Here is a 27,599-nt window from a genome sequence, read left to right on the forward strand (position 1 = left end):
TTCTACACCACAATAAAACATACTTGACAAATATCATTGATATGTCAAAATTATTTATGAAAACCTTCCCCGCTAAGCCGAGTGTTTACTTAATAAACAAGAGATATACCGAAAATAATATAATGTTTCCTGTTTATGTAAAAGTTTAGCGAGAATAAATCAAGTTTAATGTCATTTAATTTGTCAGAAGAATTAGATTATCGTCAAAGGTCTTTAATAACAATCGATATTTAAAATCATTCATAGATACACAGGGTGATTGGTGATAGATGTAAAAGATTTTGTTGGCAAATGTGCTTTTGTTATTGCAAAGTTTAGCTTTTGCAAAGTTTCTTAAGCTCCTAACACTTTGAATGGCTATAGTCTTGTGAGGGCCCGAAGACGCATACCTCTACAAGTGTATAAAAAATGTAGGTGAAAAAACTTACTTACTTAGCAACTCAACTCTCTATTGGTGACAAAATCACGCAAATTTTTGGAAAAAAAACCATAAAAACTCTACTCATATCGTTTCACAACCACCGTATTCGTCAGATTTGGGTCTGGGCGACTTCTGGCTATTGAGTAAACTCAAATGGCCGGACTCCATTTTGACACGATTAAGGAGATAAAAACCAAATCGAAGAAGATCTTGAAGGCTATACCGGAGTAAACTATCCCAATTAACTGGAGGACTGGAAAAAGCGTTGGCAAAAATGCGTTTTATCGGGCGGAGATTACTTTGAAGGGGATGAAATTGATTTAGAAGAATAAATGATAAATTTACATTTTATTAACAAATTCACCTTTCTTTTTGGTCACAGTATTATATTTACATTGTTATGTAATACCACATAAAGATGGATTGCTCCGAATTGGCCCAAATCTGGCCTTTGAGTGTGTGCGATGTCTCCGGTCACAAAAATTGCTTTCAAACCTTTACCTATCATCATCATTTCAGCTGTAGTGCATCTACCGCTGGATGTAGGTTTCTCCTGTAGTTTTTAATAAGACCATTTGAAATGGGTTTGCATCCAGCTTCTTCCAACGACCTTGACAAGGTTTTTTTGTCCACCTCACATTGTTAATAAATTATTTCAATGGAAACGTTATCATTTCTAATGTGGGATACAATGTAATTCGTAATAGCAAATATCCATGACAATTTCTAAGCATTATCTCTCGAATAATATAAATATAATTATAATCTATCCATATATATGCATAATGCATTGCTCGAGAACGACTTCGCCTATTTGGCCGATTATTTTTTATTCTGTCGTTAAGATACGAAGGAGGTTCTTATGGAAGAAAAAAAATGGAAAAATTACTAGTAAGATTGTATGAATTACACTTATAATCATATTGTTAATAAAGTCTCATAGTGTAAGAAATATAAAACTTATTTCTGTAGGTTATTGTACATATGTACCGTTCATATAAGAACGCCCCGTCTTACTGGCCAGTACGGCTACAATACTTTTGACAATTAAATTATTCCTGTGCGATCCAATTGAAATTTGAACGCTGATTTAAAATTCGAACGCCGTCAGTGAAATATTGGCGTTTAGTTATAGTTAGCGTGTTCGGGTTAAATTGTATCAAAAACTACTTACAGTACCCGGCAAAAAATATTGCGCATCGACCTTTGGAAAGAGACAATCGGCTAATTTCGGCTTCGTAGAGCGATATTTCTGTCGTACGAAATATATCGCCATGTACTGTAAATAGTTTTTGATTTATTCACATCGATAATATTCGGTTTTCATTTTCCTCGCCATCGAAAAAGAACAAATAAGTGTAAGAGTGGTTTCTCACTTCCACCCGCATAACGAGTACACGTCATTAGGAATATCATAAAATAATAAAATAAAAAATTACTCGCAAATATGTTTCATTATTTATTTTCTATTGGACTGCGATGAGCCAGTATTTTTTTACAGTATGACGTGTGCTGGGGCAGATAATATTTAGATATAGAGCAAAGACATATATATATACAAAATAAATGTTATAACAGGTTGTCAAATATCTCCCTTCCGCTTTTTTGCTCTTTATTCAATGCTTTATAAAAAGTGTTACAGTGATCGGATTTAGTTCAAATATGCGCCGTTTTGTTCGATAATCTGTTTCCATCTAGACGGCAACTTCATAATACCTCCCTCGTAGAAGCCCCCCTCCTTATTTGCGAAGAACTCGGACAGCCACTTTTCACAAACCTCTTTTGAGTTCAACTTTACACCACCAAGGGCGTTCGCCATGGACAGGAACAGGTGGTAATCACTTGGCGCTATGTCCGGGCTATATGGTGGATGTGATAAAACCTCCCATCTGAGCTCCCGTAGCTTCTGACGAGTCATCAACGAAGTGTGTGGTCTGGCGTTGTCCTGGTGGAACACTACACCCTTCCTGTTGGCCAATTCTGGACGCTTCTGGTCGATCGCCTGCTTCAAGCGGTCCAGTTGTTCGCAGTAGATGGTAGAATTAAGCGTCTGGCCATATGGGACCAGCTCATAGTGGATGATTCCCTTCCAATCCCACCAAACACACAGCAAAACCTTCCTGGCCGTCAATCCCGGCTTGGCCACTGTTTGGGACGATTCACCGGCCTTCGACCACGACCGTTTTCGCTTGATATTGTCGTATGTGATCCATTTTTCGTCGCCAGTCACCATCCGCTTCAAGAATGGGTCGAGTTCGTTCCGTTTCAGCAGCATATCGCAGGCGTTGATTCGGTCCAGAAGGTTTTTTTGCGTTAAATCATGCGGCACCCAAACATCAAGCTTTTATTTGTATTCAGCCTTCTACAGATGGTTTAAAATGGTTTAGTGACTAACTCCCATCTCCTGGGCGATGTCACGAGATGCCACATGCCGGCCTAACTCGATGTAGTCCATGATTTGATCGGTATTTGTCGTCACAGGTCTTCCGCCGGCTGGCTTATCCATGGTGTCGTTTTCACCGGGTCTGAATTGTCGAAACCATTCCTCCGAAGTGATAGAGTACCATCCCCCAAAACACCATTAATCTCACGGAACGTTTCTCTAGCGGATTTGCCTTTAACGAAGGAAAACTTTAAAATAGCGCGAATTTTGGCGTTAGTGAACTCCATGTTTACACGTCTATAACTGTTGAACGCAATATCCAAACTAATCATGCATAGCGTCGTTTTGTAGGTTATGTCAAGACCTTTCAAATTATGTATAGTATTGCCAAATACGAGCTCTGTAGCGCTTTGTACATAGCCGCGAAATTCAAAAGACAAAAAGGCGGAAGGGAGATATTTGACAACCTTATATAATGATTGTTTATATTATTATTAAATCGCTTTATTCTCTCAATGTTTATACACCTCCCATTATACTTTTAAGGACAGTTCAATTTTTGCATAGTCAATGCATTGCAATTGCATGCAATATTATTTCAACTTTTGACAAACATACGCTTGGTAATTGTTATAGTTCTACTATACAGTTCTACAAACCTAGGAAAATAAAATTACCTGCTTTTCTTACGCCCGGGAGTTGCAAATGACAATTCACCTTAATTTTTGATCACATAAAACAATCACTAAAAAGTATATTATGATCCCGTTATATATATATATATGCTTATGATGCTTACTTTCGTGTTGACATAGGTTGATGGGACTTTTGACAGCAGCCAAGACCGTTAAGGACGGTACGGGCTTTTTAAGTTGGGGGGGGGGGATCTTCCGAATGTTCAAGATGTCTTGCTTGATTCCTCTGGGGGGAGGAAAGAGTTATGTGGAATTTCTACCTACTAAAACTCCCCTGGTGATCGCCCTGTGCGGTATGCGGAGGACCACGGTATCTCCCGGTCAGGGATCGCCACGCGGTCTTTCCACTCGCTTTGCTATTTCAGATAGCCTGTCCCGAGGTATGCCTGTAGGGTTCACGCCCAAAGACCTGTATGCGCTACCTTAAGCCTATGTATATTATTAATTAACTATTTAGCATTAATGTGACGTAATTCATAAGCCGCTTTACTTAACTCGTGCCCACATTTACATTCCTGGTGACCTTGACATGATACGGGTATACAGCAATATGATAATCGAAACAAAGTACACTGGAAGTGAACATTTCGATCGAGAAGTTCACATTTATGTATGTTTTTCGATTAACTAGAGACGAAATTTCTCAGCATCTATTTAACCGTGTGGTTGCCGAGTCTAACGCATAGTTTGAAGAGGTTTACAATGCATGGAAATGAGGCCTTTTTTCAGCAGGAGAACATCTCTCCTTTCCTAACCAAAATTTGAATTACCCCACTATTGACGTTTTGGAGGCCTTTCCTGTGGCTAATGTTCGCTCTCGACAAGCCTAAATCCTTTATCAGGCTATACGGAGATCAAAAAAGTTAACAAATCCTAAATGGGTATGGAGGTACATGTATATAATAAAGTTTCACAATATCTTAGACGTTCCGTTTGTCAGTTATTAAATAAATCTTATTAAAGCGTTGAAGAGTTTATCAAAATGTTTAAAACTTGGTTTGTTGACTCATTTACATGATTGATTTGTTAAATTTAATTTAACACGTTCACTGCGGCTTGAGGTCGATTCAGCCTCATGGTAGACTTTGCACTGGTGCGGCGCGTAGAACTCGTGTTTTCTCTCTAGTGCGGCGGCTGTTTACACTCAACCGTATGAGGTATGACAAAGACAAATAAAGCTTTATTTATGTCTGCGAAGCATTGACTCAATAATGTAAAAAAATATTGATGAACATGAGGTAGAAAAGGCCTCAACCGCACTACTAGGAAGTTCAGCTTGAGACTGATTCGACCTCAGCCGCACCAGCTGAAAGTTATTCAAAATTGGGCCCGCAGTGAACGTGTTAAAAGAGCAACTGTTGAGTTTCTGGCCGGATGTTCTCAACAAATCAGCGTTCAGCCGGTGGTAGCTTACTACATATAATGTTAAAATAATCGAGAATTCAAAAGCGCATGTAAATGCCTACTTGAATAAAGATATTTTGATACCTCTCGCTTCTTCCTCTCCCGCAAACAAATTTCATCGCCATCATCACCATCATCATGATTTCAGCAATAGATCTATCGTCCACTGCTCAACATATATATATATATATATATATATATATGTATGTATATATATATATATATGTGTGTCTCTCTCTCTCTCTCTCTCTCTCTCTCTCTCTCTCTCTCTCTCTCTCTTTCTGTGTGTGTGTGTGTGTGTGTGTGTGTATGTAGACAGGTGACCTTAAAAGTCGAGGGTCTATGTTGAGCAGTGGACGATAGACCTATGGCTGAAATCATGATGATGGTAATGATGGCGATGAAATTTGTTTGCGCAAGAGGAAAAAGCGGGAGGTATCAAAATATCTTATATATTTATATATGTGTGTGTGAATACATAATATATTCATTTATTCATAGTTAATTAATTCTTTGACTATGTCGTTGTACTTGTTTACCTTAGCTGTGTGGTATTTAAGTATATTTATTTCCCATTTAATAGTAAGTTATATTTGTACTTAACGTTTCAATGTTCTGTTCAAACATTTAATATATCGTGAAAATAAGTTGCGTTAGATATTTTATTGTATGACAAGATTGTATTTTTTCATATCCGATGACATTGCAAAAATTTAGACCCTTTTGACGTTACATTGAATTGATAAAACTTTAAGTGACATTTATCTTGTTATATCTCAATGTTGGTGGTATATAAATTACAAGCAGATTGTCCCCTAAACAGAGTTCGAGTGAGGATGAAAATGAAAATGAAGTTGCTATTCGCGATTGGGTATGTACTTTCAGTGATCCTAAAAAAAACTATTTCTACTAGAAGTGAATTTGAGGTATCTTTTCGCAAAATAAAATCAAAACTTTTTTAAAATTTTAAATAGTTTAACTTGCTAAACTATTATTTTTCTATTAGTTTGTATGGTGCTCAATTAATATTAATAATATTCACAGAACGCAATTTATTTCGATCAATGCTTATTACGTCGTTGTCGCACAAATATTTTTATGTCATTGCGTAGTAGTCATAAATTCAGATGACATCTGTGAGGTGGCCCACATCTTGATACATTAGCAGGAACTTGTTAATCAAAAATAATATAAAGTACGTCAAAGGAAATTGCTATGCTCCAATTCATATAATAATAATATTTCTCGGTCAATATATACAATTCTATAACAAATCTACAAAGCGACGTTATAAATTTATCTCTTAGTAAATTCAAAAAAATTTAGGCACAGGTTCTGCCGAATGCATTTTAATTGTATTTCAAACTATTTTCACAATGAAGGTGTTTAAAAATAAATTTTTCTAATTTTAAGAAAATATTTTTTTTTAAATGATCATCAAAAAAATACTCCAATGAATTTATTGTTAGTTCTTATATTATATATATTAGCATGTAGCGTGTTTCGAACTAACTTAAACTTAATTTTAAGCTGGCGATTATAGATGATGCTAATGATCTTAAGTAATTTTGACTTTGACTTTGAGCCAATCGACTTCCAAAGTGTTTAACTAAGTTCAATTGAGTTTTTAAACCGATGACTTACGGCACTAAAACTGTGCCGTTAAAGAGGCTGTGTTGGTAGGTGAAAGAAAACAGCAACTCGGCAACAGAAGAAAAATATATTTATTTAATTAAAATGGGTAGGGGGCAGAAGGCCTGGTCAGATTTTACATCACAGCTCTTAATATATTTTACGGTAAGAACAGCTTGCCGAAACATTACAATAGATATTAGAAGTAAAAGGTTTAATAGAAGAATTATTATATTTAACTTATATAAGATAATAATAAATATCGGTATGGAGTATCATCTTCTGCTTTGGTGCAATGAAACTAGGATAGATATTGACTTGTATAGTGTTACATAGATCCACAATACAATCGAACAGCTCGATATTTCCAATGTGGGACTTGTGTTTAGTAGTAGTGTGTTAGTGACGTCACGGACTTTAGTTTCGCGTTTCGGTTGAATGTTTTGTAGGCGATAGAGTCGCCACATCTTTCATTAACAATATCTATATTTCTGGTATACTAACCTAAAAATTTAATTTATTCTTTTCGGAATCATAATTTGTATAATTTTTTTTTATTTATGTTCTATACTTTGAAACTAAAATATATAATCTGTTATGATTATACGTTTCGGCGGTCCTAATTAAAAAAGAAAAAGTTGGAGGGAAACAATGTTAATTTTTTTATGTTTTTTATAATGTCATCTATTTGGCAGCATTAAATCCAGCCAGATATAATAGTTAAAAATAAGATTTTACTTTACTTTATTAATAAAATTTTATAAAAGTTTACGATTTGGCTAAACAGTGGGTTGTTAATGACGTCGGTAATTTTCACTAATAGACAGTTGCTTTAAAATTGACATTGATAGCTATGAATTATATTATAAAGCTAAGAGTTCGAATACCGATCTCAAAAGTAGAACCAACACAAAATCAGATTTTTTTTCTGTTACTTCCTCAACATTCTTAATACAAACGTAGATGAATTCATTTCCAAGCATTATTATAACTAAAAAATTTTGACTCTGTAATAAAAAAAAATTAGAGCAGTGATTGCCCAGCGGTAGATAGAAACACTACGATCGTAGCGGGTTCGGGGTATGCGGGTTCGTATCCTGAGATACATTTTTATGTACACGCTTTATGCTTTAATTATATGGGTTTGCCACTGCTCACAAACAAGCTTCCAGAGAATGGGCAGCAGCGTCCTCTGAATATCATAATACCACACTGAAATCGCCAACTTGCCTACCAAGCGTGGCGATTATGTTATATCCCCCCATAGATATCTTTGAGGGAGGCCTAAAGGAGGGAGGTATAAATAGCCTACCAACTTATTAATTTTAAAAAATATTCGTCCAAGTTCAATAAACATTTTTAACAGTAAGGTATTTTCAAACTATGTATTCACTTTATAAAAATAATTTAATAAATTTGACCAGTACGAGATTATTTGAATAAAAAGCATAAGACGTAACAATTTTTGGGATATATCATAATAGATTAAATGAATATATTGTTTTAGCGTTCTTGTCGTTGGGTGTAACGCTTTCTCCCCGAGACAGCAAAGGAAGTTCCCCGATGACTTCCTTTTCGGGACAGCGACTGCCTCTTACCAGATCGAAGGTGGTTGGAACGCTGATGGTATGTAAAAAGTAACTGTTTCTCTTTATTTTTATTTATTTAATCAAACTCAATATATAACGATTTAACCTTCCAGCATGGGCCCTATAAATTTTAACAGAGGCATCTTAATTACGCCAATAAATTCATCATTATCAATAAATATTGTCTCCGTTGATGTCTTCTGAAGACGAAAAAAAATGACGCTTCGGAATTCATCAGTATATTTAAAGATAATCATATAAACTTTAAATCAACCCATGAAATTAATTTCAGACAAAGGCGAGAATATCTGGGATCACATGACCCACAACTACCCTGATGCGATCAAGGACCAAACCAATGGCGACGTGGCAGCCGACACCTATCACAATTACAAGCGCGACGTCGAGATGATGAGGGAGCTGGGACTAGATGCGTACCGCTTTTCCCTGTCCTGGGCCAGAATTCTACCCAACGGTTTCGCAAATAAACGAAGCGAAGCAGGCATCGCATTCTACAACAATTACATTAACGAAATGTTAAAGTACGGTATCACGCCAATGGTAACAATCTACCACTGGGACTTGCCACAAAAACTACAAGAACTTGGCGGCTTCATGAGCCCTCTATTCCCGGAGTGGTATGAAGACTACGCGAGGGTGGTGTTCGAAGAGTTTGGAGACAGGGTGAAGCTCTGGATCACGTTCAATGAGCCCAGAGAGATCTGTTACGAAGGCTACGATATAGACAGAAAAGCCCCGCGGGTAAATGCGACTGGTATCGGAGTGTACATCTGCGCTAAGAATCTTGTTATGGCCCACGCGAGGGCATACCATCTATATAAAAATGAATTCGCTTCAAGCCAGGACGGTGTTGTTGGTATAACCATTAGTGTTAATTGGTTTGGACCGCTTACGGATTCTGAGGAGGATGAGCTTGCAGCTGAACTGACAAGACAGGGACAGGTAATATCAAATACATCTATCATTGTCATTCAATAGTTCTTACGTACTGCCTGAAGTTACCGATCATTTTCATTCTTATAGAAAAAATAAATCAATGTAATATCATTTATTACATATCATTCATGTCAGGCGTAAATGCCTTTGATTACGACGTCAGTCCATCTAGCGAAGAGTCTACCCGTGCCGCGTCAACCGGCTCAAATCCAATAAAGAATTTTTCTTCCCCAAATGCCGTCTACTGAAAGAATAATGTGCCTGATACACTTCCACTTCCGAAGAGCAATTCTTCGAGTGGCTTTGTTTCTTCTGCGAATGTCCTCATTTATTATTTTTAAATGTAAAATAACAATACTCAATTATTATATATATATATATATATATATATATATATATGTATTTAGTTATTTTATTTTCAAGTTTCTATTGTTTTAATTATGTTATAAGTTAATGGTAGATTTTTAATTTCAGTGGGGTATATACGCGGAACCGATATTTTCTGAAGAAGGCGGATTCCCCAAAGAGCTGTCGGAGAGAGTCGCACAGAAGAGTCGAGAACAGGGCTACCCTAGATCCCGTATGCCTGAATATACAGAAGAAGAGAAAGCCTTCACCAGAGGCGCGGCAGATTTCTTCGGAGTGAACCATTATAGTGGATTCCTGATGACTAAAGGTGAAAATTTACCAGAGCACACAATGGCTGATGACATTGGGTCGAAGTCAACAACGCCTGAAGAATGGCCAGTCGCAGCTTCATCGTGGTTGAACGTTAGTTATTTGTACTTTAATTCTCAATTACGTCATTAAATCTCTTGAATATTATTCGTAATCAGCATCATTATCATCATACATCACCACATATCCTACAGGACATCAGCTTGGTCATAGGCCTCATTCATAGATTTCCAAAAGAATCAGTTGAAAGCGGCTTGCATCCAGCGTCTTCCTATGACCTTAAAAAGGTCAACTGTTCACCTTGTGGACGAACGTCCTATTATTTGAATATTACGGATAAACAGTTAAATATTAGAATTGCGAAATAACTAACAATTTTCTAGAAAAAGTTTAAGGAGTATTTTCTTGAGAGTTAGTTATTTATTATATATTAAGATCGTTGTTGTATTTATAAATAGCTTTCTTTAGCCATAATGAACGCTACTTAAACACAACGCCGCAACAGATGGCGTGCCATATCATACGCCGCGTAATTGTCGGAACACTTCAAGGTATTATTCTCACGGGTATATAGCGATGTAATTTCATCAACCCAAGCATTCATAATTCATACAATTTCATTTCAGTTATTGAGAAAAATTGTAAAATTATAGATATCTATATTTTATTTAGCATAGATAACAAAAAAATAATATGCACTGAAAACCTACAAATAGCATAGATATATAAAAATAATATTCACTAAAACCCTACAAAACCAATCATAAATAGAAAAAGCAATATCCATATTCTAAATAAACACGTTTACGAATTTAGTTGGGAGCATAGTGCTAGCTTTTAATATCTATCATCAGTACATGTATATCGACAATGAACAATAAACATTGAATGTTCATCATCATCACCATGACATCAACCAATACACCCCCATTACAATGCATAAGCTGCTCCTAAAATCACCACGACAACCTGGCTTGCACTACTCAGCCAACCAATATCCAATCAATTTCGGCAAATATGTCGTCCTCGCCCTAAAGGACTACCGACATCGCGTCTTCGGGCTTCATAGAATGAAGGTTACATTAATATTATTAATAAATTTATCTTCCACAGCAATCACCAGACAGCATATACAACGCCCTCAACTACTTAAAGAACAGATATAACAATCCAGTGATATACATTACTGAGAATGGATGGTCAACTAGGCCTGGCGCAGGCCTGGAGGACGATGACAGAATCAGATACTACCGTGCTTCTTTGGAGAGTGCCCTTGATGCTCTGGACGCTGGTATTAATCTCAAGGGCTACATGGCGTGGAGTATAATGGACAATATGGAATGGATGGAAGGGTATACGTAAGTACTACAAGAATTTTTCGTCAAAATACGCCTATATTGAAACTTCTATGGACTTTGAACACATACTCGTATATTCAGACACTCGATAATTTGATGGGAATTTATGTAATATTAAATGGACACACCAACAGTAAAACATAATAAGCGTTTATATTGCTTTCGTATAACATAGAACAAATATAAATATGCTCGTCTTGGGCTTTACTGTTGACTTGCACTGTATAATTTTATATTAACTATATTATTTAAAAAAATTTAAAATCTTAAACATAAAATATTTGTGTAATTGACGAATATGTTTACTTATATATATATATATATATGAACAGATTTAACAATCGTTATTTTATATACAGAGAATGTTTCGGCCTGTACGAAGTGGACTTCGAAGATCCGGCACGCACTCGCACGCCCCGCAAGTCCGCCTTCGTGTACAAGCAGATCATAAAGACGCGCGTCGTTGACCACGAGTACGAACCCGACACCAGGATCATGACCATCGACGAGGGACATTGATTTCAATTATTCCATTAATAAATATTGAACATTATCATATTTTTCATTTATTAATCAAAAGAATTTTCAGTACATTGACAATCTTCTGAACAATTTAAGTTACTTTAAGTTAAATCTATTAGTGCAATACAATTAACGATTTAATAAAATTCATAAAAATGGCATTAAGTTAGCAGATTGACGGTATCGACAGCTGACAAAATGACAAGGTACCATGCTCGAATAACAGACGCACTTTTGATAGACAGTAATAGCGTACCTCCACGAAATTAGTTAAAATAGTTATCTATTTGTATTTCTTTGCTAATACAATATTGTTTACACCACTACCACGCCGTCTGCATATAAAATGACAGAAAAGCATGACAAAACGTCATCTGGAATAATGACGCCTCGTCACTGCAACTAGGAAGGGCTATAGATGGCGTTTTAAGGACCTACAAGGCAATCAAACATATAGTATTATTAAAATAAGGTAAGTCCTTCAAGAAATTCGTTTCGTCGAAATCGGCTAAATATTTAAAAACTTAAATTCAAAATGACGTTGACTATAAAACATAATTAACTAATTAGAAAACAGAACCGTAATTTTCTTATTTTAACCAAAATGTACTTTTCTTGCACCCGATTTTATTCATACAATCACCAATAAACAAATAATCATAATTTTTTTTTCATTGTAACTTTTTTGGTGACTAAATGATATTGTTAGTGTCTTAGCGCTAGGTATCAGTGAACCGAAATTATTATTATAATAAGGCAACACTGCCCTAATTTTTCGCTCCCTGCTACCAGCTCTCAAGAGAAAATAATTTTTTAAAACTAATTTAAACATCTTCTTGAATATACCCGATTCCTTTTACTACGCTACACTAATATAATTGTTCATGATTAAAAATATATACATAATTGTTCAAGAGTTGCTTATGATACTTTATGAGTATATGTCTTATTTATTTTACATATTTTTTAAAATGATTGACCTGTGCACGAGATCATTATTGGTCGACACGTACTTAGCACGCCGTTGTGTAGCCTGTGATATCGCGAATAGTATGTTTTATATATTATATTAATGCTTATAGAAATAAACGTATTTTTATGTAAACAATCTGGTATTTTATTTTAAGCGCCACCTAGACAATTTAATTGCTTACCACTTTTATTTACAGTGTTGCCAAGCGAAAATAATGCATACGTCCGTTTTCTTTCCCCTCCGTCACATTATTGGTATCGACATAAGGCAACATTATTCTAGTAGTGATGATAGTGTATGGAGTGTCTGTTTATTCATCGTTACTCATTAATGTGTTTATATTTTTAATTTATAAATAGTGCTTATTGTGTGTATTGATAATTAATAATTAATGAAGCTGTACTGAAAATTGTTAAAGAAATAATTGAGCAAAATGCATCGGCGCAGGGGGCCGAATTTTACCTATGTCAGTGGATGCGTGAAATATATGATTTTTGTTTTGAATTTTATATTTTGGGTAAGTATTTCTATGAAGAACTTTATATGAAAATTTCTATAAATATTTACGAATATGTAGCTTTCGATTTTCGTGTGAAATTAACACAATGTTGAAAGATTCGTCCATTGTTCATAAAATCCGGAGTGATTCATTGTTTCTCATGTTGAGGATGGGAACATTTGTAGCCTCGGTGTAGGCATTATAATGTCATTCATTTCAAGCTTGCGTACGGATTTCCGTTTCGATTTTATCAAACCACTGCGTTTAAAGCGATTGTAAATTAAATTCATAAAAATATTAAACCTCTATCCTTAAATATAAAAATTGTACAATTGTTATTGTTATTACAATTATTATTTATTTATGAAAATTCATTATAAATTTGAATTCAAATTTGGAAAAGTGATTTTTATGTCTCGGGACATATAAATATTTTTTGATTTAAATATAGATAATAATCGTTTTTAATTTAAATATTAGTAAAAAAGCTATTATATGATTAAAAATTAAACTTCTTTTTTTTTCTCCAACAATCCATCCTATAATTTATTGTCATTTAATTATTGCCCGTAGAACAATGAAACTGAATCTAGTTATTTTTAAAAATAAAAATTACTATTAGACTTCTGTTTAACAAAATATAATCAAAATCACTTCTATTAATATAACACAGTAAGGAACACTGTCGTCCACAAACTTCATTAATTATACATGATGGTCAAAAGTCTAATAAATAAGTGTAGGTTACCTAAAGTTACTAGCTAAAACAGTTTAAAGGCATTTCAACATGTAACTTTATACATTTTCAAAAGGAGCTATATAGCTCATATTATCAGATAATATTATCTAAGTAGCTGTTTTCATTGCATCTTACACACTAGTCGGTTTAGTTTTTGTAACTTAGGTAAACATGCAACTGAGTATCAAATCTATAGTATTTTAAAATCTTCACCAGTGATTAAATTAGATTTTTTGATAATGATTGAGTTTTTAATGAAAACTCTCAATCTTTGCAAAAGGGATATTCCTACCAAATGTGAAGTCACTAAGCTTTATGATTCTAGAAATAATAATTTACATAAAAAGAAACTCATATATATTCTTCATATAAAACAGCTTAAAAACATGCTGTTTAAAGAAATGTTCAAAAAGTTTATATATGCCATTTCACAAAATTATTTTATTCTCTAAGATTATGACAAAGTTAATTTTTATAGACATTTGTATATTTTTACAGTATATATAGTTTGTATTTTATGTAGAACTGCCTTTAAAATATCATATTGTTACTACTTTCCAAAGTACATATTTGTGGCTTTATTTTAAAAAATATTGATACAGGTATCTTACGTTTATCATGTTTCATAAAACTTCTTTTTAAAAAACAAATCTGTATATACTTTCATTATTTATTGAATGAAGAAATAGCTAAGGGACAAAGTCAAAATATCTTTACTACTTAGATCATTAAAATAATATATAATTGTCAGAAAATCAATCAATATCAATGGAATTTTTAAATAATATTTTACATATTCAAAGACCAATTTAGTGAACACTGTCAACCTATCATATATAGAAACTAGAAAGAGAAAAAATTTCAGACCTCTAGTGGCCAATCACAGGCTCACGGATTCAAGTCCGCCAATGGATGGTTTAAAATATGTGCCTGCAAGTTTTTCAAAATACAACTATATCTTAAATCATATACATAAGGGATGTACTACTAACATTTATCATGCTATATATCATGGAGATTAAAGCAATTCCATATGTTATTGTAACACATACTCCAGAATAAAATAAAAAATATTAACATTTTTTTTCAGTTATTTGGAGGTCTTATGATAGCTATCGGTCTTTATGCTTTCATAGACAAATGGCAGGCAACTGGTTTAATAAAGGTAAAATGTATTTTATTTTATATTTAATAATTAAGTTAAACAGATTAAGTCTTACTATGAGGTCAATCAAATCCTTTTAAGGTGGGTAGCATCCAGAAGACTATGAAAGATCTTGTTCAGTTCATGGCACAGAAACATAGTCTCTCACTTCTGGCCTTGTTGGCTAGCTCACAGTCACTGAAGAGACCATGGAGAGGGATGTGCTCGGTATTTCTTTATAAGATCAATATAATCAAGTATGAGAGGGTCCATACATGATTAAAATTAACTGACATAGCCCAATGGATAGGCAAATTGTAGTAGTGTTGAGCAAGCCACAACAACAAGAACAGATAGATCAAGAGGTCTTAAGGTTCTGGAGAGGAAATCACGGATCGGCTAGTGTAGCATAAGGACAGCCACACAAGAAGTGAAAAGATGACCTTGAGACTTTTGGGGTTTTTGGATTTAGACTACTTCCAACCAGTCTTATTAGAAATGGATGAAATGATGATGTAAAAAGGAATAAATCTTTTTATCAAATACAATTCATTTTTAGGTTAGACTTCATTAGATTTAAAATTCTGAATAGTTTTTGACCCAGGTACTTATTGAAGTACCAAAAATATGCTATCATAGATAATTTTAATACACTGCGTTCTGAGTAAATTCAATGGTGTAATTTCATGTCTATCTAGTTCAAATGGGAATTATGTTGAGTTATTTTTATAGCTAATATTAACAGGAAAATAAATATAAAATAATAATTTTTAGATTGCTCAAACAGTAAACATCATTTTATCAATTTGAAATAATACAGTCAACATATTTTAATCATTCTTCCTGTTCAACTGACTGCCTAGCTCCATAGAACGAAAGTAACATGGCCTTGGTAAGTTGAAGTAGTAGTGGGTAGGATACATGGCGCAGAACAGATGGGCACTGTGGCCTAACTAAGAGTTGGGAGCCTGGTATTGCAAGCGAAGAGTAGGACATCCACCTGCATAGTTGGATAGACGAAGTCTCATAAGAGACAGGGTGCAGGTCGCTACTATCCTGTCCTATTAGAAATCTAAGTGCAGCAGGGGAAGTCTAAGTGCAGCAGATGCATACGGCTGAAATAAAGGTGGTGTCTTATCAGAGTGGTCGTGGTCATGCCCCAGTCGGTTCTGGTGCCCCTGCTGCTCTAATTAAGCGTCACCTTGTATCGCGGTGTTTGGCGGAGTGATAATGATAATATGGTATGAATTATATTAAAAGCGAGAGCTTCTTGCCAAGAAAAGTAAAAGCGATAGTGGTAAATCAAAAACACAGATTTTTTAATATTTTGACTAAAAAAATTATTAAAAAAGGAAGTTTTTAAATCGTAAATGGTTGTTAATCATTGACCATTTGAAGTAAGCCCTTCAGAAAGTAGACACGTGTTTCTCTTTCGCTCTATCTTACTCTCTCTCTCTCTCTATATATATATAGTGTATAGCTCTATAGTGTACATTTCTCGTTCGATTTTCCGCGTGTCTGTCACATTTAAATAAGTTAACCTAAATAAAATTCCAACGGAGCATAATAAATTCAGCATAAAACTTAAGTTTTACATAACGAAGGAAAGTTGTACTCGGTCGCGACTTGACTTTATTATGCAGGTCGTTTACAAGGGAGCCGTGTGCGGATGACGTCATCGATTCGCGCCATAACGTCCATGTTTACTTTTTCTTTTTAAACTCGCAAACAATCGGCCAGTGTCGCGTATGTTGTCATATTACATCGAAACTTATTTTTTTTTAATTTCGTTTCGTTTTGATAATTGATCTGTATATGATATATAAATAAACATAACTTTTCAAGTGTTGCTAAGAATGTAAAAAAAGCTTTTAAGGGATGAATGTTACACCTATTTTTAGTTACACATTAATTGATCACTATAAAATATATTTCATTTCTTTATCTATTGTAACGCAACACACCAAAAACTTTAGATAGTACGAAGTATGCAGGGATAGATAGTTAATAATAATTGATTTTAATAGTACTGTTTCTAATTTCGAAAATGTTTTTTTTACCATATTATTATTACGTTGTATGAAACAAACGTACATTAATAAGGTATTAATTTATCCCTTTTAAGATTTTACTCCTATTACCAATCATGCTGTAAAAATTTACTAAACTGATGAATTCGTATATTTTTAAGAAAAATAATAAAAACGATACTTCTGTTCAAATCGTCGAGTTAATCTGTTCCTTACCGTCGAGTATTTGACGTCAATCAAAACAAAGAGAGGTGTGTTAGAACGTAATCAAACTGTGTACCACACGATGTTGATGGTTTATAGAATTACAACGAAGATATAATCATTTTATGACTGGTCATTTGTTCGAAATATAAAACCTTTTTTTAGAAATTAATCGTTGTTTATTATTAACTCTTTCGTTACCAGCGCCGGAGTTAGCCGGGATCCACGTGACACGCCGTGTGTAGTGCCGCATTTAGGTGGCATCCATTTGCCTTTTCTTATATTGAATTGTTATTGAAATGATTCCTCTTAGGGTACAATCATGTTTGATGTCATATTTAGATCAGAATTTTTCTCACATTTTTTTCATAGACTATTTTTATAATATACATATTTCAAAAATTAAGGAACAAAAAATGTTTAGATCTAAGTACAGTAATACCACGCTTTACTCGACCCCGTTATACGCGGTTTCACTATAACGCGAATTGCAAATTTCGCGCTCAAATGCCTCGAATTACGCGAAAGAGTGCGTATAAATATAATGTAGTCATCAACTTCTCTGTGGTGTCTTGACAATCTGTCAAACAATTAAAAACAGTGTTGGGTGTTATGAACGTATTTTACAAGAACGTAAACAAAACGTTACCCAAAAGACAATAGATGTATTTTTCCGTAAAAAATTAGAGTATGTATTGCATAGTGTTCCAAGAATTAAAGTGATTGATTAAAATGATTTGTATTTTTTTGTAATAATTTTTGACTATATTTAATCATAAACCTCGTTATACGCGAATTTCAGTTAACGCGATTTTTTTTGGAACGTATCCCTCGCGTAAAGCGGGGTATTACTGTATGAAAATGCGTTTCTGCCGACATCCAACTACAAATTAATAATTTGCAAGCACTATGTAGCACACAAGTCGTATTTCGTCACGTTGCACGTCTGAACAAGTGTTGCAGACGCCGGCGGCGCTTTGCAAGTCTCGACGCGTTGTATTGAATATGGAATAAGCTTCTTACAAGTAGCAGTCGCTGAGTTTTAAAATATTATCTGCCTACAATGATAGTGGAAGTATCACCAACGTTTTAGTTATTCACTGTGGATAACATACATTTTTGAGGACCTTTGCTGACGAATTTTGGAGCCCACTTTTTCCACGCCAACATAGACCCTAAGTAAGAAAAGGACCAATATTTAGTCACTTCCGCACATGCAGTGGTAGTCGTGCAATGAAATGCACCGAGACTCTGTGTTTGGCACTAATCGGTGTAACATAGCTCCTGAAGATGCCCCGTGGAGGGGTGAAACACGTGTTGAGTGATTTGGTGGTGGCGGTTGTGTGATTCGCGTTGTTTGCCGCATGCGCATTTATCAGCGGGCTGGCGGGCGGCATTTCATTGCACGACTGCCACTGCATGTGCGGAAGTGGCTAAATATTGGTCCTTTTCTTACTTAGGATGGACTTCCGCGAAGTAATGCCTGATTCCATTAAATAAACATAGACCCTCGTTGAATCTCTCTTGGATACTAAGAGTCCGGCTGGACCTCCAGGTACGGACTGTTCCACCCTTTTGGCGGCATTGGTTTAGATCATTTAAATATAAATGTCAAATGATTCAAAAGTTTAATGATAAACATTTATTTAACACAGGGGAAGTTAACTTGCGGCTCGCGAGCTATATGCAGCTCTTCGAAGGATTATGTTTGTCTCTTGACAAATTAATGTTTCTTATGTTTGTGTAATTCTCAAATATTTTTTCTCATGAAGTGGCGGTGCATGTTGCTCGTGTAAACGACAGTCGTAGTGAGCGAAAGGTTCCGAAGTGGCGAATACGATGGATTGATAGGTTCGATAGGGAGTCCCTGGATGCGGGCAGAACTACACCGTTCATTGTAGTGAACTTTAGTGGAGATATATATATAGCAATGGGTGTCTATCGGCTGACGTGATGATGATATTTTAAATAACTACCATCGTTCCGAATATAACAAGCTTAAAGGGTAAAATATAATGTAAGCATCACATTAGTGTCATATAAATTAAAAGGAAAAGTAGTTTATATATATATATATATATATCAAGTGCAACATAACCGTCAGTTAATAATGACTGTAAACTGCGCGTACATACAAACAGTGGCGGAATCGTCCGCAATCCGATTCCCGGCCGATTTTAAATTTGTTAACTTTAATAGCAACCGACATTTGATATTGGTCTCTGAAGAAAACCATGATGTATCATGTTTGCAATAAATATAATTTTTATATAATTTTATCTTACCCATTTGCTCAATAAACTCTTGTGGGCAACGTACGGTGTTTTTTTATGGCCCCCGCTGTGGGGACCCATCGTATTCCTATCTATTGTGTGACAGGGACATTGGTTTTATTTAATAATTTATTCATGTAATATTTTTATTTTCGCGCTCTTCTATCGTTTCTCCTAAGATCTTTCATTCCTTTATTTTCTTTCTTTCTACAATTCTTCCTCCTTTTCCTTTCATATCCATTTTTTCTTTTATTAAATACCATTCTTTCTTCCATACTATAACTATTATTATTTCTTTGTTTTTATTCTATATCACATTTCGATATGTATTTTTTTATTTACTTATTTAATTGCCTAGTTTTGCAGTTTTATTTACATTAAGTTTAGCTCAACTCTTGTTTATTATCACGTTTTCCGCAATCGTTCTTCACATTTTTAGGAGTATTGGTGTTGTTTCCTCATCGTTAATTAGCAAGGCCATAGAGTCCTCGCTAATTAATTAACGCCTAACCGGCATTTGGAGTCCTCCTAATGCGTGACAATGGACTACCATGTGGACCACGGTCTGGTCCTCGCCCGGTTCACAGAATCACGAGGAGTCCTCCTTGAGCTCCCTTAAAAACCTAGTTTCAATTTTGATACCAATCTTTTAAACCGAATGTTCACATGACTATTAGTTTTTTTATAGGTTGGCTGTACGTATTTTACTGTTGTATTATATTCTTTCCAACGAAATTAAAAAAAAATCTCTTTTACCCTTTATTGAGACTCTCAAGCAAACGCAGTAATATTAAAAAAAATCACTTTCGTAAATCAGGCTACTAAGGGTTAAACTGGTGAAGGTACTCAGAGAACCCCCCGTGCCCTGTGAAGAGTTGGACCAAAACCGCGTCCATCTTGATACTGCGGATAGACTAAAACGGTGTCCGGGAAGAATTTTCGCGTTGTCGATGCCGTCGTGCCTTCCATATACCTGCTATTCCATTCGTCAAGCGTTCCCAGCCTAAGCTGTCGGTTGACGAATAACGTACCATGTTGTCATGCTCTCCGATGTAATGTCTCTAAATTATCTTGTAAATTTAAATTCATTAAAAAAAACTTCTCAATTTGGCGGGAAACCATTATACCACATCTTGATAATGATGTGTTCGCCTCCTGGCCATTTAATTTTGGCCATTGCAGACGCCTATTGTATGGGATTCGTAGAGAGATAAGTAGCGAATAGTTAACGTGTACATTTGGACAAAACATTTATTAATATAAACTTTTAATAAATACATTATAATACATAATTTTAAATACTGTAATAAATAAAAACATCAAAGTAACTTGAACCGTACTTGCCACAGAAAGAATATAGAAACAGATAAAAAAACCATTTTAAAGTATAAAAAATCAATGATTTAGTAAATATTTATTAACCTTTTTTTTAAAAAAAAAATAGGTAGTGATTTAGTACGTCTTATAGATAGCGGCGATGAATTTCCCAATCAAACTGTGTAGTAAAAGATTTGGCAAATTCAATCTCAGATCTTATGTTTTAAAAATATATATATATTGTCCTGTTGAATTTATTCTCAAGTTTGAGGTATTTATCATCTGAACAGGTGGAAGCCTCAACTTGAAGTCAAAGTATATCGTAAGTTTAAAATATTTTGAAATCTTAATTTGAGTTTGTGATTAACACAGCTGGACACAATATACGACGTGATGTTGAACATCAGTCTCCTCATCGCTCTGCTGGGTGGCGTCGTCTTCATCGTCAGTTTCGCTGGGTGCGTGGGAGCATTACGGGAGAACACATGTCTACTTAAATTTGTAAGTAATTTCTACAATTATGGATATGTTAAAATTTTGATTTAACTCGGTTAAAACAGACGTGAACCTGGCAACAATTTGACCAGGGTCGATTACTAGCGCCATCTGTCGACGCCGTCTTATATCACAACCTTCCTATCTCTTATATCACAACCCTCTAATTAGGGGGTACAATGATGACATCTATTAGCAAAAACTTTAGCTTTTACAACTATCTCCATTCACCTCATAAAGGGATAACTCTGAAATGTTTCATTAATTTTCTTCTTCTATTTAAATGCGACATGCTAATAAATTCTGGCAGTACAAAATCTGCAGATACATATAGTTAAAAATATTCCATCTTAATATATAGTAATCGGAAGTTTGAAAAAGTTTTTTTCATACCTTATTATCATTACGTTGTTCATTTATGAAATTTAAATTTTATATTGGACATACCATAAAATAATTGACAACGAGTGAACTATACATTCACCCCTTTAAAACTTTTATATATCGTTGAAAATTGAAAATTCATCAGCTAAGGCAGTTGAGGCTTTCTCTAAAAATGCTTATTTTCCTACCAAAGATATTATAAGCATTCCAATAGTTTCAGAGTGATCACTTTATAGTTTGTTTGGAAATAGGTGTTAAAATATTAATTACTTAAAACTTTTATGTCTATGACCAATCATCCGGTAGACATGAGAAATAAGTATATATGGCTGCTTTGAATACCTTCAAATTGCGGTTTGCAGTCAATAGTGTACAGTGCCACCATTTTGGTTTCCAGTACTCGCTATGTCTTCTGATCCTGTTCCTGGTGGAGATGGGGGGTGCTGTGTGCGGGTTCGTGTTCCCGCGCAGCCTGCACGGACTCCTAGAGCTGAGCTTCACTGAGCGAGTCGTTCATGCGTACCGCGATGATCCAGATCTGCAGAACTTCATCGACTTCGCGCAGAGCGATGTGAGTAAACACAGTTAAACTCTGCAGCCCTAGTACCCAAAAGTAGTTCTGGTGGACCCCCAGACTAGAGAGGGGTTTACGTGGACATGACTTATAGAATAGGGCTTCACAATTCACCTACGAATTCCACAATAAATTCTTCAGAGAGTGTTCATCATGTAGCTCGAGATTACCAAGTTTAATGTATCTGTATTAAACGATCAAAAAAATATATAAAAATGGATATTCTATTGACCCTTTTTTAATTTCGCTCGAATATTAAAATTATTTAAACCAGGGGTGAGCAACCTTTGAAATCAACGGGCCAATTTAAATTTTAAATTTTTTGGCGGGCCGCACATAATGTAACACTTATGAATAATTTACAAAACTTTGTTTTAAATAAGAATAAGAAAATACACAAATTTTGATAATAAAAGTAAAAAATGAAAGTTAACAAAATAAGTACGGAAAAACGAAGATAGCAGAAAATTTAGCAACTTCTTTTCGATACAAGCGTATATATAATAAGTATGCAGCTTTTTAATCGTGCATCGCTCAGTTTTTATTAATTAATTGTTTCGGTTTAGCATGTACCACCATTTTAATATAATTAATTTTGTAACTGTATATTGATGAAAGACGATAAAATAAATTAAATGCTATAAATGCTTAGCGGGCCATATAAACATGTTAACGGACCGCGTGTTGCTCATTCCTAATTTAAACAAATTTTTCCCAAAGTGACCAAGGAGCAACTAAAATCCATAAGAGACCCGATTGAACCTCGTTTTTGTTATGGTATTTCTAGTTCCACTGCTGCGGTCTGACGTCAGATGGCTACATGGACTGGTCGAAAAACGAGTATTTCAACTGCTCGTCGCCTTCCGTCGAGCGATGTGGGGTTCCGTTCTCATGCTGCATCAATGCCACCGATATATCGTCCGGTCTTGTCAACATAATGTGCGGCTACGGCGTCCAGAATTCACCTGTGAGTATTACCAAACTTAACAATACAAATTACCAAACTTGTCTATATAAATTGTCTAACTTACCAAAATAAATTAAAAAGCTTATCAAAATAATTTAATAAACTTACCATAATAAATTACCAAACTTACCAAAATAAATTCCCAACTTACCAAAATAAATTACCAAATTAAACAAAATTTGTTTGTTTACTTGCCGCCTATAATACAGGCTAGGTCTAGTTTGTGTAGTGTTAACTTTAACCGTATATATAAAAAAAAAACTTGGAATTTTATACATTTTACAACTATGCTCATTTCTAGAGGCATTGATCATATATCACATGAATCAGAAAGTTAACAAATCCTTCATAGGTCTAGGTGTATATATAATACAGTTCCACGAGATATCTTAGACCTTACATTTCTTAGTTGTAAATCTAAAATTTAAAGTATATTATTTAAATATATCTTATTATAGCATTCAAGAGTTTTTGGTTGATTATAACGTGTGGAACTTTTTTGATTCATTTACATGATTAATATTATAATGTATATCTGAAAAACTGTTAAATTTAATTTAAAAGAGCTCCTATTAAGTTTCTGGCCGGCTCTTCTCAATAAACCCCTACTGTGCTTAAGCTATCACCGGCGCAGTACGCTGTTTTATGTAGTTTTATGCTGTTTCAAGTATTAACTTATAATGTTAAAATAATCTATGATTCAAAAGTTCTTATAAATGCCTATTTGAATATAGTAATTGAATTTTGGACCAATGGCTCAAAATTGCAGGCAATCTCGACCAATAAAATAATTTCCGAAAAAGGAGGGTAACAGAGAAAAGATGTCAAGTATCGGGACGTAAACAATAATTTAATTATATGTAAATACAAAGTATATACTTGTCAAAATAAAAGTATTAATTTCTAAATAATTTAAGTGTAATATGATCTAAGCCAGCTTTGGATTTTAACACCCCATGAAGTAATATGTTATGTAAGATTAATTAAAAAAACATTTATTTGTTATAATTAGACTAAAAAAACATAATATAGAGAACTAAGAAAACATAATATAGAAAGCTTACATTAGTTTTGATATACAAAACTAATGTAAACTTTAAATTTGATATATATCAACCTTTGCAGTATGGATACAAAACAAATTTTTCATTTATAGAATTATATGAAAGTCATATGTCTATAAAGTTCTGTAAAACTTCATTTTTAATTAATTGCGAGCGCAACTGAACACTGTCATTATATGCAACTACCCGTGAGAAACTTGAGGCAATCGACTAACTATGCCATCCATTGGGGTCGTCCGAAGTAAAAGCGTTTGCATATAAATATTTTTTTAACTATATTTAGTAATCACCATTTAATAATTCTTTCAGGTGGCTGAAGCAAGCAAGCGCGTGTGGACCAGCGGATGCATCGAGATCGTCAGGTCGTGGGCCGAGAGAAACCTGTACATGATCGCATCAGTTGCACTGGGTGTGGCACTCTCACAACTCTTCGTTATCTACCTCGCCAAAACCCTCGAGGGACAGATTGAGTTGCAAAAAGCAAGGTAACAACTAATATACACGTTATATTTATATTTAAATGCATATAATATAATAGAGTTCAAACCAAGGATGTATTCTACGAACTAACCAATAGGCTATAATAACATAAGATTCGAACAATCATTTAAATTAATTATTGATAAGAAGTTACACTTTAAAAGCAGTTATAATAAAAGTAATAAATCTTTATTTAACAGATGGGCTCTTTGTCTAATTATAGTGAATTAGATTTTATTCATTTTCATGCATACAAATAATGCATAGGTTAACTAACGGGCTAGGAACAAAAAGACTCCACCACCCCAGTTACATGTTTAATAATTATTGCAATTTGACATATTGTCACTGCCACAGAAATATCCAACACAAAGAACGAATTCTATGAACAAGCCTGTCGGGGCTGACGCAACATAGAAAATGGTTACGGTATTAAAGGCAATAAAGTTATATGACCTCTATCATACTTTCCTCGCTTTATTGTATCAATTGGCAAGCAGACTACAATACAGGCTCCACCTTTTACACCTTTTCTTTTTACACCTACCTCCAATTTTCTTGTAGGATTTTTTAAGTGATAATTAAATTAGGAAATGAATAACTCTACAAGTGTTAAGGGTGTTGTAAAAGAATTTTTGAATTTGAATATTAAAATGAAATGTTGTTCTCAGATGGCAAACATGAAATAGGGGGTACGCGGTGGGCTACCGCGACGAATCGAGGCGCGCTTTGCTGTAGCCTCGCCCGCCTTCGGGCACCGCCACGCTGCACTTCTAGGGCTGCATACAGACCCTCGTGTAATGGACCCACCAGGATTTGTCCTGGGAACCTCCAAAAACATCTAGTGATCATACTAGTGAACTATGAAGTAAAACTAACTTTTTCAGTGTAAGCACACTGTCAAATGTTATTTTCGGCCAGTGTTTATATGTGCATTATCTGTGCTACGATATTTGACAGCTGTCAAGAATTAATTCGTGAGTAATTTAAAAATAGAAATCTAGTCTATCACTAAGTAATGTCTAATAATCTAAATTTGTATTTATACAAACAATTTTCATTTTGGTGTGAAAGTATAAAGATTATAGAAGATTTATCTATGAATGTCTAAATATTAATCTTGAATTTCGTTTCAAATGAGAGATGTTCAGAAACTGACACACGGCCTTTGACACAATCACATCATTTTGATTGTTACATAGGTGTTGTTCCATAATGTAAAGTTTTTGTTTTTCAAACATTGATGATTTTTACGAGAGCGCTTTAAATTATTCACCATGCTATGGAAACTTTCAAAATTTTATTTAACAGTAGATGTAACATTTTAGTGTCATTTTAGTCCTAAATATGAATCAAATATTAAATTCTTCTTCAAAATCATTAGTTTTTGTCAAAATTTATAACATTATTTAACTTCATACTTCCATACTTGCTCACACAAAATTCTTGTCAGTCAGTTTGCTCAATTTTTATTTCACTTATATGTAATTATACATAAAAATAAACCTTTTTCATATGTCACCATTATAAATATTTGTATATAATCTATGGTGCATTACATTATTTTGTATATAGAACTAATTTGTTTTTAGAATTAAAAGAATATTTGCAAACTGGTGCATATATGTAACTTGGGTACACTTGGCTGCATGTGTAGTATTTTAGTGGTAGTATGACATAAAATTTTTCTTATCTCAGTTATTTTAAACATTTAAATTTAACCTTGGAGTAGTTAATAATATATTGATATCTTCAAGCTAGATGTCTGTAAAAATGAAGAAAATAATTTTTAGTTCAGCACATGCACAAATATAACGAAGTTTATTTTTTATGTGACATGTAGTTAAAATTTATAGCAAGGGTGGGCAAATTATTCAAAATAGCCAAATAAAAAAATAGTATTTAAATGGCATATTTATATACGAGTATTTGGGTATTTAGATTCTTTAAAAAATATAAAGTTTGACTTGATTTTTTTTTTATTTTGTGAGATATCCTCTAGAACAAAAATATAATATTTAGCTATACATTTTGACAGTGCATTGCCAGTAATTTCACCCTTCTAGTTAAGGCGCAATCTTGCAAAGGTCTCAACTGTCGCTATGTTTGTCTGTCATTTAGGAATGAAGACCATAAACCTAGTTTGCCCACCCCTGACCTGACATTAGTGGTCACTATCGGTTTGCTTTAGTAAATAAAGGCCGTAGCTAACAAAAGTATATAAAAATTTTGCCCCAAAAATGTGCTGTGAAAGACCGTGTTAAAGCCAAAACTCATGCAAAATATAACCTTAATGTTCTAGGTAATTGTAAATATGTCAAAATATATCACCCTAGTTGTACTTGAATATTTTATAATGTTTGTCATTTATAATAATCTAAGCATATCTTATATACAGAAAACTTAAGTTGATAATGCAATTAAATGTTGCATTTTTGTAAATAACGCATTTATTCCGTAATAATATTAATTAAATACAGAAATAGGTTAAGTTGATATAGTTAAGATCTTCTTTAAATGTTTCTTGCTCGTTTTCATTGGTGATTACATAACAAGTTGTTTTTACTGGAGATTTTTAACGGATTATTCGTATGTACGGAAGTTGTACTAGAAAGAGTAGTGAGACGATAGGGAGCGCGATTTACAAGACGCACATGAGATATTTAAGAACAGATGCCTTAACCCTTGTAAATTTAACTCATACACTTGTGTGCGGGCATGTCAATCACAGTCTAAAATATGCGAGCAGTGAGAAGTGGAACTGCGCGATTCACAAGACGCACATGCGTCATTTAATAACAGACAGATATTATTCCA

General features: G+C 34.2%; 2 protein-coding genes across 2 annotated transcripts; both read left to right on the plus strand.

The window, feature by feature from the left end:
• Positions 1-3,707: 3,707 nt before the first annotated feature.
• On the plus strand, positions 3,708-11,636 carry LOC137925810 (myrosinase 1-like). Its single transcript, XM_068769269.1, has 6 exons — positions 3,708-3,910; positions 8,043-8,161; positions 8,417-9,087; positions 9,556-9,852; positions 10,873-11,117; positions 11,477-11,636. The coding sequence occupies exons 1-6, from the start codon at positions 3,708-3,710 to the stop codon at positions 11,634-11,636; spliced, it is 1,695 nt and encodes a 564-aa protein (XP_068625370.1).
• Positions 11,637-12,918: 1,282 nt separating this feature from the next.
• Positions 12,919-26,078, plus strand: LOC137926011 (tetraspanin-33-like). Its single transcript, XM_068769530.1, has 7 exons — positions 12,919-13,129; positions 14,941-15,015; positions 21,191-21,319; positions 22,095-22,268; positions 23,059-23,238; positions 24,612-24,787; positions 25,454-26,078. Exons 1-7 carry the CDS (start codon positions 13,046-13,048, stop codon positions 25,464-25,466), a joined length of 831 nt encoding a protein of 276 aa, XP_068625631.1. The 5' UTR covers positions 12,919-13,045; the 3' UTR covers positions 25,467-26,078.
• The last annotated feature ends 1,521 nt before the right edge of the window (positions 26,079-27,599 follow it).

Source organism: Battus philenor, unplaced genomic scaffold (genome assembly GCF_028537555.1).
Source record: "Battus philenor isolate CCGP_79_NKW_IND1 unplaced genomic scaffold, ilBatPhil1.0.hap1 SCAF_28, whole genome shotgun sequence".
Classification (NCBI taxonomy): Eukaryota; Metazoa; Arthropoda; class Insecta; order Lepidoptera; family Papilionidae; genus Battus; species Battus philenor.